Source organism: Sipha flava, unplaced genomic scaffold (genome assembly GCF_003268045.1).
Source record: "Sipha flava isolate LNK unplaced genomic scaffold, YSA_version1 67_pilon_pilon, whole genome shotgun sequence".
Lineage (NCBI taxonomy): Eukaryota > Metazoa > Arthropoda > Insecta > Hemiptera > Aphididae > Sipha > Sipha flava.
Window position 1 is genome coordinate 1,817,331 of NW_020273607.1, and position 18,101 is coordinate 1,835,431.

The following is an 18,101-nucleotide window of genomic DNA, read 5'->3' on the forward strand; positions in this document are numbered from 1 at the left end:
TAAATCTATGTTAGCTAATAATTTAAATCATTGAAGCTATACCATGGATATATAAAAAAAAATAGAACAATGATAATTAGCACAATAATAAATAATTAAAATTAGTAAAAACATCGTATATTTTGGTAGGTATGTAAACTCTTTAAACAAAAGATTTAAAGTCAATTGATAATTCAAGTACTTAGTTTATACTTCAACAGTTATTTATTTTTTATTTTTTAAATTTTTTAGTATATTTAAGGATTATATTAAATAGAGATGTTTTGTTATACATTTCAATAAGTATATAAAAACTAGACGTACAGTTCTTCATATAATTTCATAACTTACTGTCTCATTTTATTAAAATCCAAAATGTTTTTAACAGTGATTGTGATTTATACATTATTAAGTTTAAGAATAAGAAATGCAGAATCGTATGGAGTAGAAAACGACAATTTTTTCATTAATGATTTGTATATGAATGTGAACAAGAATGAAAATTCCGAGAAACATCAGTATATTGGAAACACAAATGAAAATGATATAATAAAAGGTATACATAAGATCAATGATTATAATAATACATAATTATAATTGTAATTATAATTAATAATTATATAATTATAATTATAATTATAATTAATTATAATTGTACATACATATTTCAATTTTTATCAGATGTTTCCAAATTATTGGATTATTTAAGTACAAATCAATTGAACATAAAGAAACCTAAAAAATTAGATTGGTGGCAAAAAATTGTTTTTTACGAAATCTACCCTCGGTCATTTAAGGATACGACGGACAATGGTATAGGAGACTTGCGAGGTAAGTAAATACAAATTTAAATTTTGTTGAATCAGTTGAAATATTTTTATATATATTGTATACTTCATTTTAAATCGAACACGAAGTGTTCCATAGTTAAATACATAATTCGTAAATAATTATCATTGTTTTTTTTATAGTTAATTTTTCTATTAATTCTTTAATATTTTATTCATTAATAATTTTGTTTCTATATCCTTTCTAAATGGTTTATGATTATCTTAAGGTTATTCTAATGCAAGGATTCCCAAATATTTATACCTAACGGCACACTTGATCATTTAAAAAAAAATTCGGTACACTTTAATAAAAAATAAATAATAATATACATACATACTGTCATATTAATATACAATTTATTAAATAATACAATTTTAATGGGGTAATTGAGTCAGGTGTTTTAAAAAAATCCTGTATTGAAGGTAAAAAATTTGAAACAGCAATACACAAATCAGTTACAATATTTTTCAAACGATTTCTTCTACTAGTTTTTATATTGTTCAGAGCAGAAAAAGACTGTTCACAGAGATATGATGTGGAAAATAGTAACAACAATAGTACCTATCGCTTTTTGAAAAATAGCTGGATATCTGAAGCTAATCTTAACCAAAAAGAATCGATGTTATTTTTCTGACTATTAAATAATATTCGGATTTTAGAACTGAAACTCATATCAATGAATTCATTTTTTTAGTCATAGTAAGATGAGTTTTATTTACATTGTTTGTGAAATCAAATAACAACACGACCAATCTGCAGATTTTATTAATACCGGAAAATGGTGTTAAATTTTTTTTTCGAGTAATGTAAGGTGTTCGATTATAAGTTTTTATAGTTCTTTAAAATTGAATTTTCCCATTTATTTTGAAAATGTTGGAAAACTTGAAAAATCACCTTTAGTTGTTGAAGATTTCCAAAACACAATTTTCTTTTTAAGCCTTTTGATTTTATTCGTCGAAGAAATTGTTTCTTGGCGAATATGCATTGACGTGTCAAGATCATTTAGATTTTTTTTAAATATCAGCAAAGTATGCTAAAGTATCACACCAGCTTTCAAATAAAAAAAAAAAAATTGAATATTGGGAGATTTTCTAGTTAAAAAATAATTCTAATTCTTCTTTTATTTCAATAACTCGATTAAATACTTGACCTCGTAATAAACATTTTATGTCTGTGTGTAAAAATAAATGTTTATGATCCGAACCCATTTCTTCACATATAGTTTCAAAAACTCTTGTTTTCAATAGTCTAGATTTAATTTAATTCACAATTTTAACAACACTATTTAAAACTTTTAACATTTTTTTTCTTAATGTTTTTGCAACCAGAGCTTTTCGATGAATTAAACAATGTATAATAATCGGAGCTAAATTTTAAATTTTAGCAAGAGAACAAAAACCTTTATACTCTTCGGTCATAGACGGAGCTCCAACGTATTGGTAAAGATAAAAGAGTTAAGCCACCACAGCAATAATTCCATTACAATACAGATTTTTCAAAAAAAATATTTATTACGTCAAATATGTCCTTTCCAGTTGTTGACGTTAATTGTTTGTAAAATAGAAATTGTTCAACAATTTTAGAATTATCAACAAATCTGTCAAAACCTAATAATTGAGCTTAAGAAATTCTGTCGGTACTGTCGTCTATTTGTAGTGAAATTTTTATTAATTATTTATTATTATTTATAATTATTTATTAATTATATATAATTATTATTAATTATTTATTAATTATTTTATTAATTAATTTTTTCTAAAATAATTTCATTATTATCATCATCCATTTAAATTATTCGGCGGCTAATATTATTGTTAAAAAGTAGCACTTTATATATAAAATCTCTAGATTCATTATCCAAAATTGTTTCAACTATAGCTAAACAGGCAGGTCCTATTAATTTTTTGCTAATAATTTGCGAGATCATATTTTTAACAAACAGTTCTGGAACTTTAAATGATACTTCATGATCTTTATCTGATAAAGTGACTCTTTTTATCACACTATATATAGCTTTTTTTTATTTGAATTTAAAAGGCGTTCAAAATATGGTTTTCAATGACTCACCCGAATGTTTTGTTGTTATTTAATTCCTTTTAAATTTACTGGGTAACATTACTTTAATACTTAATTATTCGCTAAAAATAATGCACACAAGTAAATGAAAGTCAAAATTACCAATCCACGTAAATAAATAACACAAATAACCATCAGCATATTTACGTTTAACTTTTAAATGTAAACTTGTATCACTTCTTGAAGCTGATTATTTAATAATAATTTCAATATTTAAATTTTTGTCATTTACATTAACACCATCATTATTTGTTAATTAAGCTTTTTACAAACCTATTCATTTTGAAATTTGAGTACAATATATTTTGATCAAAATATGTACGTAACAATCACACGCTCACGATTACAACTATACTGAGTAATAGTTACTCAATGACTGCTTGCTATAACCAGGAGGATGGTTGAGGGTATCGTCCATTTTTGAAGGAGGGGACACGTGGTATGCGGTTTGCCATAAGAGTTTGCATAGGAATTTAACTCGTTAATGCCCAGGCTTGATAAGAAGATTATTTATTTTTTTTAATTTTATTTCAGAAATGTGTTAGTTGTATCTAATTTTAAAATTTATATTAGTTATACCCATATGAAAACATTGAAGTTTGTAAATTCAACCTTTTTTAAATAAGGGAATTTGATGTGCAGTTTTTAGTTATATTATATATATATAGGTTTGATATTATTGGTTTAAAAAGCAATTTTTACATTATTAGTATTATGTCTTAAAATTCCAGCTTATTAGTTAGATATATTATTTTGATATTTTATACTGCAACATTTTTCTATAATATACTTATGAATTTTTTTAATATTAAATAATTTCTAAAATTTCAATTAAAATTTATTTTATAGGCCCTATTATAGATAGTATTGAGTTCGTGTTCATATTGAATTAAAAATTCTATTTTTGAGAATAGGGATTGTAAAAAATTATAATGTATAGACATGTATAAAGACATATTAATTGTTGTAATTTAAGTCATTATAATAATTATACAAATTCCTATATTCGCTGATAATATTGCTTTAATAACTAAAAACGAAAAAGAGATTGAAACTGCATTATAAGTGATGAAGAAGTGTTTTGAAGTACACAACCTAAAAATAAACTGGAAAAAAACTAAGGTTATGATATGCCAAAAATCACGACAAATCAGCTAAATCGTTTTGTAATTTTAAACAATCATTCCGATCTTTTATTATATAGTATATTTTTAGATCATTCGCAAATAGAGAATATTAGCAGTGATTGAATGAAAATCTGATATCATTAAAAAATATTAAAAATAATAATGGAGATAGATGACCACCCTGAGGTACGCCCAAGTGGACCTCAAATTTATGGGAAATATTACCATTAATTATGACTTGCTGTTTTCTATCACGGAGATAAGATTCAAGCCAAGAGTAAAGGGGGTCAACCATGCCTAAGTTTCGAAGCTTGATTATTAATAAGTTTATGTTTACTGAATCGAATGTTTTTTTAAGATCTGTATGAATAGCATCAATTTGGCCACCAATTTTAATAAATTCCAAAATATTAGTGTAGAAACAGAGGTTTGTTGTTCATTAATTAAAATAGGATTAAATGTTGTAAATAATAGAGGTTCTAATAGTTTTTCAAAAAGTTCGGGCAAGACACTAAGTTTTGAAATAGGTTTATAATTCGTAGCTTATGCTTTGTCATCTGATTTAAATATAGGATTTATAAAGCTGGATTTCCAAAAAATTGGATAAACACCAGATGAGAGAAATAAATTGAAATGGGGTTTGAATAGGACGGGGTAATGCGTTAAAACAATTTTTAAATAATATCTCAGGTAATAAATCAGGACCTGCTTTATAATTATTACCAATGGTACTTAATGCTTTATAAACATTTTGTAATGAAATAAATATGATAGAAATATTTAATTGACTGTTATAAGTATTCGAATAAGCATGAGAAGCAATTTTGCTAATATGTGTATCAAAGTAGAAAGTATTAAAATATTTTGCAAACATATTACTAATAGAATTATCATCTTCATAACTTATATTATTATAAGACATAATATTAGGGAAAGATTTATCTTTACTTCAAGTTTTTACAAAATTCCAAAATTGTTTAGGGTTTAATCTTAAGTTAGTTTGAGTTCAAACAATATAATCTTTATAGCATTATTTTGATAGAAGTTTACATTTAGTCCTTAATTCTGAGAAGTTATTATATGTTTGATAATCGTTAGATAATTTAAATGCTTTATGCATTGCATTTTTTTTTTTTATTAAAGCAATTAGTTGATGATTAAACCAAGGAGGAAATTTGTTTTTACATGTATAATATTTAGGGACAAATTTATCGATAATACAATACAGAGTTTCATAGAAATTAAAAATGGCCAAATCAATATTTACGCTACCAATTAAAATGTTCCAATCAACCCGTCCTAAGGCTAAAGATATTACTCGAAATTCAGCATGCTTAAAGTTATAGGCAAAGTGAGTTTTATCATTATTTTTATAGTTTATAGTATTATCTGAGTAATAATGCGTCATTGATATAGATGGGTGATAAGAGTCTATTTTAACTAAAGAGTTCAATTCGTTGTAAACTACTAAATTAGATATATTTGTGAAAACTAAATCAAGTATAGACCCTTTTGAATTTTCAGTGTTATTTAGTTGATACAAATTTAAAAAGGAGAAGGAATTAAAAATAATTTGTGCTTGTACTGAGTGGACTCCAAAAAATAAACCAGTATTATCATTAGTAAAAATAGAGCCGGGTAAATTGTAGTTTTATATTATTATTTATGAGTGATATTTATTATGAATACAAATCATTACACCACCACTACGATCACAGTTACTATTATGAGGACCTCAATCAGTACGAAAGATATTATAGTGTACAAAACCAAGTTCATTATCTAATACCTTGCTATTTAACCACGTTTCAATAATTACATAATAATCATAGTTAGAATACGATACAAACAATCAAATATTATTTAATTTAGAATAAATACGTGTATTTTAATAATAACCTATTAGCGATTTACAATGCTTATTTTTTTTTTAACGATTTAAAATTACAACTCGAAGTTGAATTACAATTAATATTAAAATAAATTTTATTTACATAATCACCAGATCGGGGAAAATTTAGTTTTTTTTTCATCAGGAATGGAGTGCCCTTGTTATATACTATCAACCAATTTGTACGCCACTGTCTCTTTTTCTGGCCAAATCGATACGTAATTGCTTCATGTAAGCTTATTGGGTAGCTGTTTTATCTTCACTAATCGAAATTTGATGTTAACAATCAATGTGACGTAGTTTAGATTTGGATTTGAGAACATTATTTACATCAGAGAATGTCCATAATTTTAATAAGAAAGGGCGGGGTTTTTGTCCAACATTTCTCAAACGTCTAGTATGTACAATTTTTATACTAGACAAAGATAAATCTTTAAGTAATTCCTGGACAGTTAATTCAGAATCAGAAGATAATTCATGAGCAGAGTCAGGTACATTAAAGATAAGGATATTTTGTTCTCTAGTAATTCTATCGTGGAACTCATTATAAATATTATTAAAATCGAGTAAATGCGATGATGTTTGAGTATTTTCAAATTTAGCAACTTTTTGTCGAATCGAAGATAATTCAGATTCTAAAGCATGTTGGTCTGTTTTTAACTGAGACAACTCTAGATGAAAATCGTCCATCAACGCTTTCATAGAGCTGTAGTTATTCTCTAAACGTAATAATTTACTGTTAATATTTTTAAAATGAGAGTCGTGAGAAGATACCTTAGATTATATAGAAATTAACAAATTCCAGATGTCAGATAACGTTGGTTATTTTGGTTGATGTTGATTTGAATGACTTGAGCTTGTTGATTTTTTGATGAGTGTATCTCTTTTAGAAATTTGTGAATTCATTTTTAAAATAATATTATACTACAATTTTAGAAAACGATTATAGAAAGAAACAGGTTTGTATAATCACTGAGTTTACTTTGACTTTATTTAATAAACACAATAACGGAACTAGTTGGTAAACAAACATGCATTCAGTTCAGATATCTGTACTGTACTGAGAAGCATAGGTGGTACTAGACCCTCTTGGCAGGGGGGCAGGAAATACTTTAGGTAAAATATTAATACTATTTTGTCTAAATCTTTAGATTAGAAATACTATAAAAAAAGTATTTTTTTGATAACTATTTTAACTTATTTCAAATAAGATTATTTTTTAAAATGAACAATACACTTACAAATACCTACATATATATTATTTTATCTTATAAAATGTTAAAATATTGACTTACCACAATTTGCCTGTGATAGTTCTCATAGGCGGACCCAGAGTGATACATTTGAGTGTGCCCTGTCATTTTTTAGTTGTTTTTTCAAAATATAAAGGGGAGGCTATAAATACATACATGTAAACCGTATTATGATTTAAATTCTAAAAGTAAAAGCTTTGTTAATGATGTAAAATAACGATTGGTAAAATATACACGTAATTATTATTTCAGACTTATTCTGAACACTTGCAATATTACTTACAAAAAACTAAAATTTAATTAATGTGTATGCACATATATACTCAATTGTAATTATTCGATTTTTTTATTCATATTATTCACATTAGGGTGTGCCAAGGCACATCCGGCACACCTCGTAGAGCCGCCTATGATGGTTCTTGAATGAAAAAGTCGTATTAAGTTTTTATTTTTTTAATTTGATTTGAGTTCATAATTTTTGTTATAATTAATATTATCTAAAAAACTCAAGTCAAATCAAAGTATAAAATCATACAAAACGTTTTTGATATAAATAATAATAAAGTAATAATATTGGTTCATGATTTGTCAATGATAAAAATAAATTGTAATAATAATATTGAAAATGTTGACGCAAAAAATCTTATCAGCATATTTACATGAATGGCTCCCACGATTGTAGATAATAATATTATTACTTATAACCATGCAGACTCTAAATAAGCTTGTAATATGAGGGGTTACCAACCAATATTTGAAATGTATAGGGAGAGTAATAACTCGCAGGGGGGGCAGCCGCCTACCTTGCCCCTCCCGTAGTACCACCTATGCTGAGGAGGAACTACACCATAAAATACTGGAAGGACAAATATAAGACCAAAAGAATTAGAAGACGTTCTAGAACAACGCTAATCAATAAAGGTATTAAAAATGCTAAACTGAGAATCTACAATGAACTGAAGAGAATGGCCAGTAACAAGGAAGAGTGGAAAGAACATGGAAGAATGCTGTAAAACCAAACTTAGGGTTGACTTCTAAAGAAGAAAACAATTAGAAATAGAAATATTGATATTACTCAATGGTTCCAAAATCAAGATTTTAATAATAATTTATAGTGAAAATAATTAAAATCTATCAAATTAAAAATTGCATTTTAAGTAATAAATTGTATTCATAAAATTATAATGTTGTAAAACATTTTAACTTTTAAGGTGTTATTGAAAACATACCGTACCTCAAAGATTTGGGAATAGGTGCAGTCTGGTTAACTCCGATATATCCGTCTCCAGGATTCGATTTGGGTTATGACATAACAGACTTCAGAAGTATAGACCCATTAATGGGTTCTATGCATGATTTCGATGAACTACTAAAAAAACTTCACGAAAACGGTCTGTATATATTCTTTGTACGAGTATTCTAATGAAAATAATGTATTTTGATGTATAGGAATAAAAATAATTATGGATCTGGTACCTAATCATACAAGTCATGAGCACGAATGGTTTATTAAATCTGTGCAAAAAATAGAACCATTTACCGATTATTATATATGGGCCGATGCAAAATATATTAATGGCACCAGGCAACCTCCAAACAATTGGGTATGAAAGAAGTAAAAATTTTAATTATATATTTCGTTCAATGGTTGTTTTTCAAATTGAATTCACCGAACAAAATAATTATTTTCACAACTAGAAAAAATATTTTCTATGCATATATGATAAATCCTTAAAAATAATGCATGCGTTTTTCGAGGGTTTTTTTTTTCTCCCATTTCAATAATAACTGCAATTTTTTTCTAACAGTTTTTTTAGTTTTTGATAAATACATTTGATACGATCTTACAATTCATATATTAATAAATTAATAAAAAGTTGACAGGATATTCAATGCATTAACTCATCCTTCTTAGCTATAAAAATAAAACATTCAAACTAATTTATGTTATATATACAATTTAGTTGACTTACGACGGACAATGTATGTGGGAATGGAATGAACAGCGAAATCAATATTATTTACATCAATTTCATAAAGAACAGCCAGATTTAAATTTTTGGAATCCTTTAGTCCGCGAAGAAATAAAAGTAATTATTTAGGATAAGATAATTATAAAGGATCTATATAAAATGTATAGAATTTATCGTGATTTCATTATTTTATGATTTCATTTTATCATCCTTTGATTTAGAATTTAATAAGGTTCTGGATCGATAAAGGAGTCGATGGATTTCGATTGGATGCCATCACACACTTATACGAGAAGCAAAATTTGATGGACATGAAAAATCCTATGAACAACACAGAAAGATATGGAGTTGTTATAGGTCTAAATGAATCCTTAGTTGAGTTAAGTGTTTGGAGATCTGTTGTTGATGAATACAAAAAAAAGGATGGCCAAACGAGGTTCGTCAAATTTACAATCAAAAATGTCAAATAATTATGATTAAAAATACACAAGAAAAAATTATTTACAGAGTCTTGTTAATTGAAACCATTGATGACATAGAAAGGACAATGATGTTTTACGGAAATTCAACGAATCCTGGTGGTCATATCTTACTTAACGGTTTTCTTATATATTTAAGTCATAGTCCAGCTAGTAACTATATCAAAGTAATTTCTCAAATTTTATCTCAATATTCATCTGATAGATGGCCTAATTGGACCGTAAGTATAAATATAAATTTACTATGCATCAAATTTACTTTATTAATAGTTTTTTCCTAATTTTTTCATAAAAAATTTTAAAATATTTCCATTGAATATGTATACATAACTTTCTATGACATTGCAGTATCAATATATAATTAACAATAATTAATTCACGTGATGGAAATTACGTTATAGATCGGAAATCATGACTCTAGGCGTGCAACTTCCTTAAATGAAAACGAATCGATAGACGGCATTTGCATGATTCAAATGCTCTTACCTGGAACACCTGTTGTCTACATGGGTGATGAATTGGGAATGACAGATACATATTTGAGAGAAGATCAACTCATTGATAGTATGTCTAAAAGGTTGGGTCTTTCTGGTGCTCGAGAAGTAAGTCGTACGCCATTCCAGTGGAACTCAAGACCTCAAGCAGGGTTTTCTAATAAAACCAAAACATGGCTACCAGTAAATCCAAATTATGTTACCTTGAATGTCGAAACCCAAAGCATTCCTACTACTCGTAGTCATTTAAATATATTTAAACAACTTGTAGAGCTGAGGAAGTTGGACGTTTTTCGTACAGGAAATGTAAAACTTTATGAAGTATCCAAATACGTTTTGGCTTTTTCCAGGTAAATCATCGTAAATGTTTGGTTATTATTCATTTAAATCTTTAATTATATCAATTATTAGTATTGATTTTAATTTTTAGAAGTAACAACATTTTCAAATCATATTTTGTTGTAATAAACATGGGTAGTGAAATGGAAAACATCAATCTCAGGAAGTTTCAATTTTTTCTTCCTTATAAAATGACAGTGAAAGTTGCCAGCATTACTGCGGAACAATTTACTGGGTATGAAATGACTTAATATAATTCATATAATTAACAAAAATATTGATTTTTATTGTAATTATGTAAAATTTATAGGGATGTTATTAAAACGGATTCATTTACCTTAAGACCCAAGGCATCACTTGTGTTGGAGTCATCATTTTTTTAACTCGTGAATATTTTATTTGTCGTTTAATTAATAACAAAAAATGTTGTATTGCTTGAATTTTATTTCAGTTGGATTTTATTACCTTACTCTGTTACTGCATTACCAAGTTATATATTAAAATTATTATAAAGATATTATTTTATATATTAGGTTATATATTATTACTCTACTACTAAGTTTGTAGCTACAGTTTCACATCGATTCAAATTAAATAAATACAAAAAATAATTAATTTAAATCAATTCACAACAATTACTATAGTTATTGTATTTAGTACAAAAAAAAAAAAAAAAATAATAATAAATAAATAAAAAGAAATAATGATTTAGACGTTGTAAGACACGTCACTCTGTTATGTTTGTGTGTATCAGATGAGTGACTTGTTGGCGATCGATCCCCAAGAGCAGTTTCATCGTCTGGTCAAAGGTAGTTGTCAGCCATTCCTTTTAATGTTAATAAAAAATATTATAACACACAATCACATAATAATATTTATATACATATTAGGGTAATCCTTATTTGTTTAGTGTATATTTTTAATACAGTATCCCCTAATTTATTTAAGTCGTATATGTAAATAATTTAGATGAAATTTGAAAAGTTTCATTTAATCCCTTCGGTGCCTTATTAGGTTTAAAATTTAGCTAAAGAAGGTAGTTTTCATTTTGTTTTTATTTAATCCAGAAAGTAAAGGATTTAGGTGAACATGCACAGAACTTAATGATAGATTTAAATATTTCTATAAAAAATATTCTACTTAAATTCTCGTAGGTTTCTATTTTTTTTAAGAAAAATTATAAAATATCAAAATATTGTATATAATTATCGAAATAGATTTTTTTTCAGTTTTTTAAATATGTATAACAATCGTTTAGATATATGATAAAATATTATATAAAAATAAATAATAATATATATATATTTATATATATATATATAAAATTAAATTAAAAAATAAATACTAATATACATTTTTTCATACGTGAAATGGTTTATTTTTAAAATAATCGGTATATTTATAAATTGTTTGTTTATACTAAAACCGTTGTTTTTTTGTACGTTTTCATAACGACGAGGACGAGGACGATGACGATTTTAATCATTATATCTTATAATTCTTGGATATGTGTAATGTGTCATATGAAGGTTAACTAACTAAAGTATGAATTATAACAAGATATAGTAATAATGAAGTTATTGGCCAAGCTAATATCTTATTTATGCATATTCACGTCACATTAACAAAGAAGGAAGATGTTATTAAATTAACTAAAGTTTTTAAGATACCATGTGATGCTGAAAAATTTTATAAAGACATTCAAAACAAAACCGTACTGAAATGAACCGGTTTCAGAACCGAAACCCTTTGAATATTGAGCATCGGAACCTCACCGAAACCCTTATTTAAATTAATTTTTAAAACCGCAATTCAAATCAAAATGTATAAAAATTTTAATACCAAAAATGTTCGCTAACCAAAAAAGATATTCCTGTGTTTTATTTATCGAACCATATACTCCGGATGCAATTCTAACTCTTCACGAATATAGTAAGTAATAATAAATAAAAAGATTGGTGTATATATTATGAATTTAAAGACAGAATACCGAACAACAGATCCGATCTGATTATTGAGACCAGACTAAACTGAAATTAGTATAGTTTAAATCAGAACAGGATCGAAATCTTTCTTAAAAATATGGATTCGGACCGAACCGATCCTTCGTTTATTTTTATACAATAAGATCGGACCATGCAGAACACTACACCCGACAGCACGGGCACCATTTGGAGTATCGCAGGGTATGCATTGGCTGCCCTATTTTTCCCAGTATCATAATTAGCCTGTCTTAATTTCATGTAGCGCAGATGCCTGATTTATTAGAGTTAAATTGAATTAATTAATTAAAATATAATATAAGATTATAATATAAAAATATTTTATAAATAATGGGATATACATCAATTAGATATTAAAGATAGAGAAAGAAAAATATATCTATGGGTGGCTCATAACTTTTATCAGTGTCATCACTTTCAAATATTAACGTTAACATTTAAATGTATATTGTATACATTATACAGAATTATAGGAACGGAATGCATTGAAACGTAACACAACGCAACGATCGTACTACCATAGCTGGTATCAGGAGCCTGGGCAGTGTTCGATATATGATAAGAATTATTTTGTTATATCACAATAACATTGATAACTGACAATATAACTATAATAAGTATTATAACTATAATTGGTTTCTCAACTACGACTCAACTACTGAGTTTTTTTCTTAATTTATTTTTGTTAATCAAATATACTTTCTGAAATTGTCTTCATTATGAGCCACATTAATTCTAATAAGGAAAGTAAAAGAAAGAGAGGGGCTGCTCGTTTAAGAGACAAAAAAACAAATTATTGCTCTAAACCGTCTTTGTCTGTTATAGTTTAAATGATATGTTTGGCTAAAAAACCCAAAATGCAACTACCTACAGTTAAAGTGAGTAAAATATGAATTCGAAATACTTAATTTTATCTTGTACAATTGGATGATGACAATTTTGTCATGAGTACACAAAAGAATTAATATTTTTTTCGAGTTAAATAACTGTGATGGTCAGTGCCACAACTACACTAACTTGGGCTCGTGTGTAAATAAAATAAATGCCCTCCCTCGCCCCAGCTATGTTTACAGGATAGTAACAATTCTGCTGTAACTAATGAGAATGATAATTTGATTGTTGACAGCAGTATAAATAAATGTATATCTGAAACTGATGTAGGTATCAATAGGAGCAAAGAAATTTCTGGATTTGAGAATATTTCACAAAAGGTATCTAAATATATTTTTAAAAAAAGTGTAAACTCATATATTAATTTAAAATGTAATAAAAATGTATTTAGGTATTGAATATTTCTCAGTCTAAAGATCAAAAGCCTCTACAGCCTTTAATTAGTATATATACAAGAAATTCTGAAAATAGATCTTATAGTGCAAATTATTATTCATTATTTAATTAGATTGAATACTCAGTATCTAATAATGCAATTTATTTATTTATATTGCTTCCCGTGTAGATATTTTCTTTCGAGTGCACTTACACGTGGTCAACATTTAGGAAATTATGTATTTGTTAATAAAATTTTCAACTCATGGTCGTATAAAGTAAAAGCTTTTAGGAAGCATGCATTAAGTGAAAATCATAAAGCTAGTATTGGGAAGTGGAATCTATATTTGAATACAAAACAAAATGATAAATCAGTTAATAACTTATTAGTTCATTCTAGATTACAAAAAATTGAAGAAAATCGAGAACATGTATAATTTTTACTTAAGACTACTTTATTCTTGGGAAAACAAGGAATATAATTTCGTGGACATGACGAAAAAACTAATTCATCAAATAAAGGCAATCTCATTGATTCACTTGAATCATTTGATGACGATAAAATGATAAAAAAAATTACAATCAAGGTATAGTCATTGTACAAGTCATGATTACCAAAATGATCTAATACATATAATTGCATCATCCATAAAAAAGAATCTTTTGAGTAGCATAAGTGATTTTGGTGCTTATGCTGTGTTGGTGGATAAAAAGAAAAGATTCAAGTAAAAAAGAACAGTTAAGTTTTTTAATTTGATTTTTGATAAAAACTTAATTATCCAAGAAAAAACGTTAGGAGTTATCACATGAAAAGATGTGATGCCATTTTGAAAATTATTGATGAAAATAAATTGGATCGGAACCGTTGTATAGCTCAATGTTATGATGGAGCATCATTGATGAGCGATGCCTTTTCTGGAGTCCAAACCAGAATAGCCAATGTTATTCCAAAGGCCATATATGTACACTGTCATACTCACCGTCTTAATCTCTGTTTAGTAAATTCAATTCAAGGTGTTAAAGCTGTAGTAGATTTTTTTATATTTTTTTATATTATATTTATACGGTTCAGGGCTTGTACAAATTTTTAATGAATTTTACATTTAAATCCAAAAGGACAAAAAAATTCAAGTTATGCATTTAAAAAGATTAGTAGACACTAGATGAGCTTACTGGTAAATTTAATTACAAAAAGTTAAAAAACGCTACTCTGAGATCAAGGAAATTTTAACAATTTTAACATTGCAAGGTGACCAAACAGCACGAGCTTCCGGGTTACTAGAAGAAATATCTTCCTTTAAATTTATTTTAATTTTAAATATTATGAAAACAATTTTTAAAAAGCATTAACTGTTTATCTAATGAACTTTAATCTTCTTCTATTTTATTTTCAAAAGCTATGGATTTAGTTAAGTCAACTAAAGATGACCTCCATTCAATACGTAATGATGAAATATATTTAAAAATTAGTGAAAATTCGAGACTATTTGCAAGTAAAAACTGATTGAATTACCAATAATATCAGTTGAAACATAAACGTTTTTAAAGAAACTTGGTACTTAATAAAAATCTAAATGGCTATTATGTAAACTCAACACTAGGCAAAACAAAAAACTTAAAATTAGAGGCAGCATCGTCAGCATCAAGTCTCAAGTTTAATTCGCTATAATCGACAGATAGATACATAAGAATAATATTAAATTACTCCTGATAATAAATATTTAATAAATCAATAATTGTAAAAGACTATTGAAAATTAGTAAAAATTAATCTCATATTGTTGACACCATTAATTTTGCGAATAATGTTAATATTTAAAATATGTATTTTTAAATAAGCTTGTTGATAATAAAAAAATTAGTAATATTTTTTGGGATACAAATGTATAGTTGCTTAGCTTTTATAGTTAATACGCTTTTGATTCTATTGCCAACCACTTTCTTATTTTTTTTTTTTAATATCGTTCCCAATGATCAATCAGATTTTATTTTTATACTATAATTATGTATTTGTATTTATTAATTAGGTTTAAATCACAATAAGAAATAAGATTTTCTGAAAAAAATAAAGAATTATTTAAGATCTTTGAAATGTTTGATTATTCTAGTTATTATTATTTTAATACAAAATATATATGATATATATATTATCGTTAGGTATATAATTTATGGTGTATTTTAGGAAAAAATGCTACCTTAGAGAAATCTAAAAATGTTATTGAAGGTGTGTTGATGACTTTTAAAAATTCTAGAACAACAGAGTATTTTTCTAAGCTTTGGTATGAAATAGAAATATTTGCTAAAGATAATGAAATATCAATACAAACGCCATCTAAAGGTAAGACTTAATAAAAACATTATATTTATTTATAATTATAATAATTTTAAGTTAATATTTATTTAACTAGGATGCAAAAGAAAAAAACAAGAGCCACACAATCTTAAACATTTTGATACTACTGCAACCACAAGTGCTGAACAAAATATTAATAACCTGTATTTTGTATATTTTTCAGGATTTGATTAATGTATCTAAAGATGTATTTCAGTCAGAAATAAAAGTGACAAAGATTTATATATTGCAGTCTACTGATAAAAATTATATAACATTAAATTATGTGAAAAAGGTTTAAACAAAACAGACTTTCCCTTATTTATATAAACTATTTCAAGTTTCTTTAACAATTCCTATAAGTTTCTCCACTAGTAAAAGGAGTTTTTAGTTTTTCGGCCATGCATAGAATAAACACTTGGCTTCGGACTTCTGTGCTGCAGGAAAGGTTCAACAATACCTCAATATATTATATGGAAAAAAAAATTTCTAAATCTATTAATACTGAAACAGTTGTCAATATATTTGCACAAAAAATATATATATACAATTAAAATAAAAATAATTTATTAGATATTCAGTATTTTATTTTTTTTTGTTTCTATTACCTATATATATGTTTGGTGCCTCAGCTAGAATCAAGTAAGAGTAACCACTACAGTTAGTAAGTGAAAGCGTTGGAAGCGACTAAAAATATTTGTTTCCGCTAATGAATAAGAAAAAAATGTTAAGACCCCCACAGATGAAACCAAATGAGTGTTATGGCCTGAGAGAGGTGCCATTCCCGGGGGAATGTACGCTCCGTCCGTTTAATCTGTCGGAGCGGGGAGCGGTTGGGCGTACCCCGCGCATGCCTCCCACGCTTGACTGGACGCGGATTCGGTCGTCCGATCCCTGACTTCCTATCGTTCTCCGGCAGTCCCACAACCACCGCGAGTCCGACCTCAGAGGTGCGCGACGCCGGGATCGAGTCCCAACGGCGTGACCCCGTTCTCGGGCACCGTCCAGTCAAGGAAAGTGGGGCATCCCGAGATCCCGCGGCATGGGTTTTACAGCCGGTTTTTCGACTGTCGGCACCCACTCGGCCGTGCGACTTTGAATGTCGCCGCCAGCACGACTCGGTACGGGGTTTGTAGCGGTCGGTTGGACGCACGAGGTTCCAAGCGGCCGCCTCCCGGAGCGACCCGTCTGACGTTCGTCCGCCCCTGCGGTTACAGATCAAAGCTCTGGTCGGCTTAGCGAGTTTCCTCGCTCAGTGCTTCGGTTACTCATCGTCCCCGGTTCGGACGAAGAGTCGCACGTGGCTATCCGGGAGTTGAGTTCGGGCACGGCCGAGTCTCTACCCATCGATAGCGTTGTCAACTTGAACTTCCTATCCGTATGGAAGGGAGACCACTCGGTCGCGGTTTGTCCGCTTCCTCGCGGTTCCCCGGGTTTTCGCCCAGAATCGGATTCCGTGTCAATTGCTCACGTCATGGGGGTAACGGAGTCACGTTACACGCGCCCTATCTGGGTTCCTTCCCGCTGAAGGTTCAGTTTCGAAAGCCCTTCCGGCCCGAGCTCCGGTAATCAGCCGAGAGCTGCGAGTACGGTAATCCGGTGTGAACAGGTCGGAATCCCACCAATTCCGATGTTATGACGGCGAAAGCAGCGGTTGTCGCCGCTAGTCGTCGTCTTTCCTCCTCCGGCCGTAGCTCGGTTTTCGGACGTCTTGTCCGTCGTTCTTCGATCTCGCTCGGCCAGTTCACGGTGGCCGAGTGCACCCCGAGACGAAGTTAGGTCTTTCTAGGATCGGCGTCGACCTTTCCGCCGGAACGCATCGAGAGTCCGGTGCCGACCCGGTTTTAGTTTCCCGGCAAACTTCACGGTTGATGGGTCCGGGCCACCTTCCCCCGCTGAGTCGTTCGACTGAGTGCTCCGGCCTCTTTGTGTCGGACGACTAGTTGGCTACGCCCCAACTAGTTAAAGTCAGGGAAGATCCCCGTGAGCTACTTGGTTTCCCCAAACCAGTTTGGTCGATTCATCCGGCAGGACCTATCGCGTTCACGTCGCTCACCCG

The 18,101-nt window shown here is 28.7% G+C and overlaps 1 protein-coding gene across 1 annotated transcript; it reads left to right on the forward strand.

The window, feature by feature from the left end:
• The first annotated feature begins 313 nt into the window (after positions 1–313).
• On the forward strand, positions 314–10,887 carry LOC112691856 (maltase A3-like). The gene is made up of 10 exons (XM_025566276.1): positions 314–535; positions 661–810; positions 8,369–8,548; positions 8,607–8,761; positions 9,122–9,247; positions 9,352–9,566; positions 9,638–9,830; positions 10,011–10,453; positions 10,534–10,677; positions 10,753–10,887. The coding sequence occupies exons 1-10, from the start codon at positions 355–357 to the stop codon at positions 10,823–10,825; spliced, it is 1,860 nt and encodes a 619-aa protein (XP_025422061.1). The 5' UTR covers positions 314–354; the 3' UTR covers positions 10,826–10,887.
• The last annotated feature ends 7,214 nt before the right edge of the window (positions 10,888–18,101 follow it).

Excerpts from the sequence above, each read along its gene's own strand:
- LOC112691856 (XM_025566276.1), top strand. The coding sequence starts at position 355 with ATGTTTTTAACAGTGATTGTGATTTATACATTATTAAGTTTAAGAATA. Across the intron at positions 10,454-10,533 it reads TACGTTTTGGCTTTTTCCAG|AAGTAACAACATTTTCAAAT; the intron begins GTAAATCATCGT and ends TTTAATTTTTAG. Across the intron at positions 10,678-10,752 it reads ACTGCGGAACAATTTACTGG|GGATGTTATTAAAACGGATT; the intron begins GTATGAAATGAC and ends TAAAATTTATAG.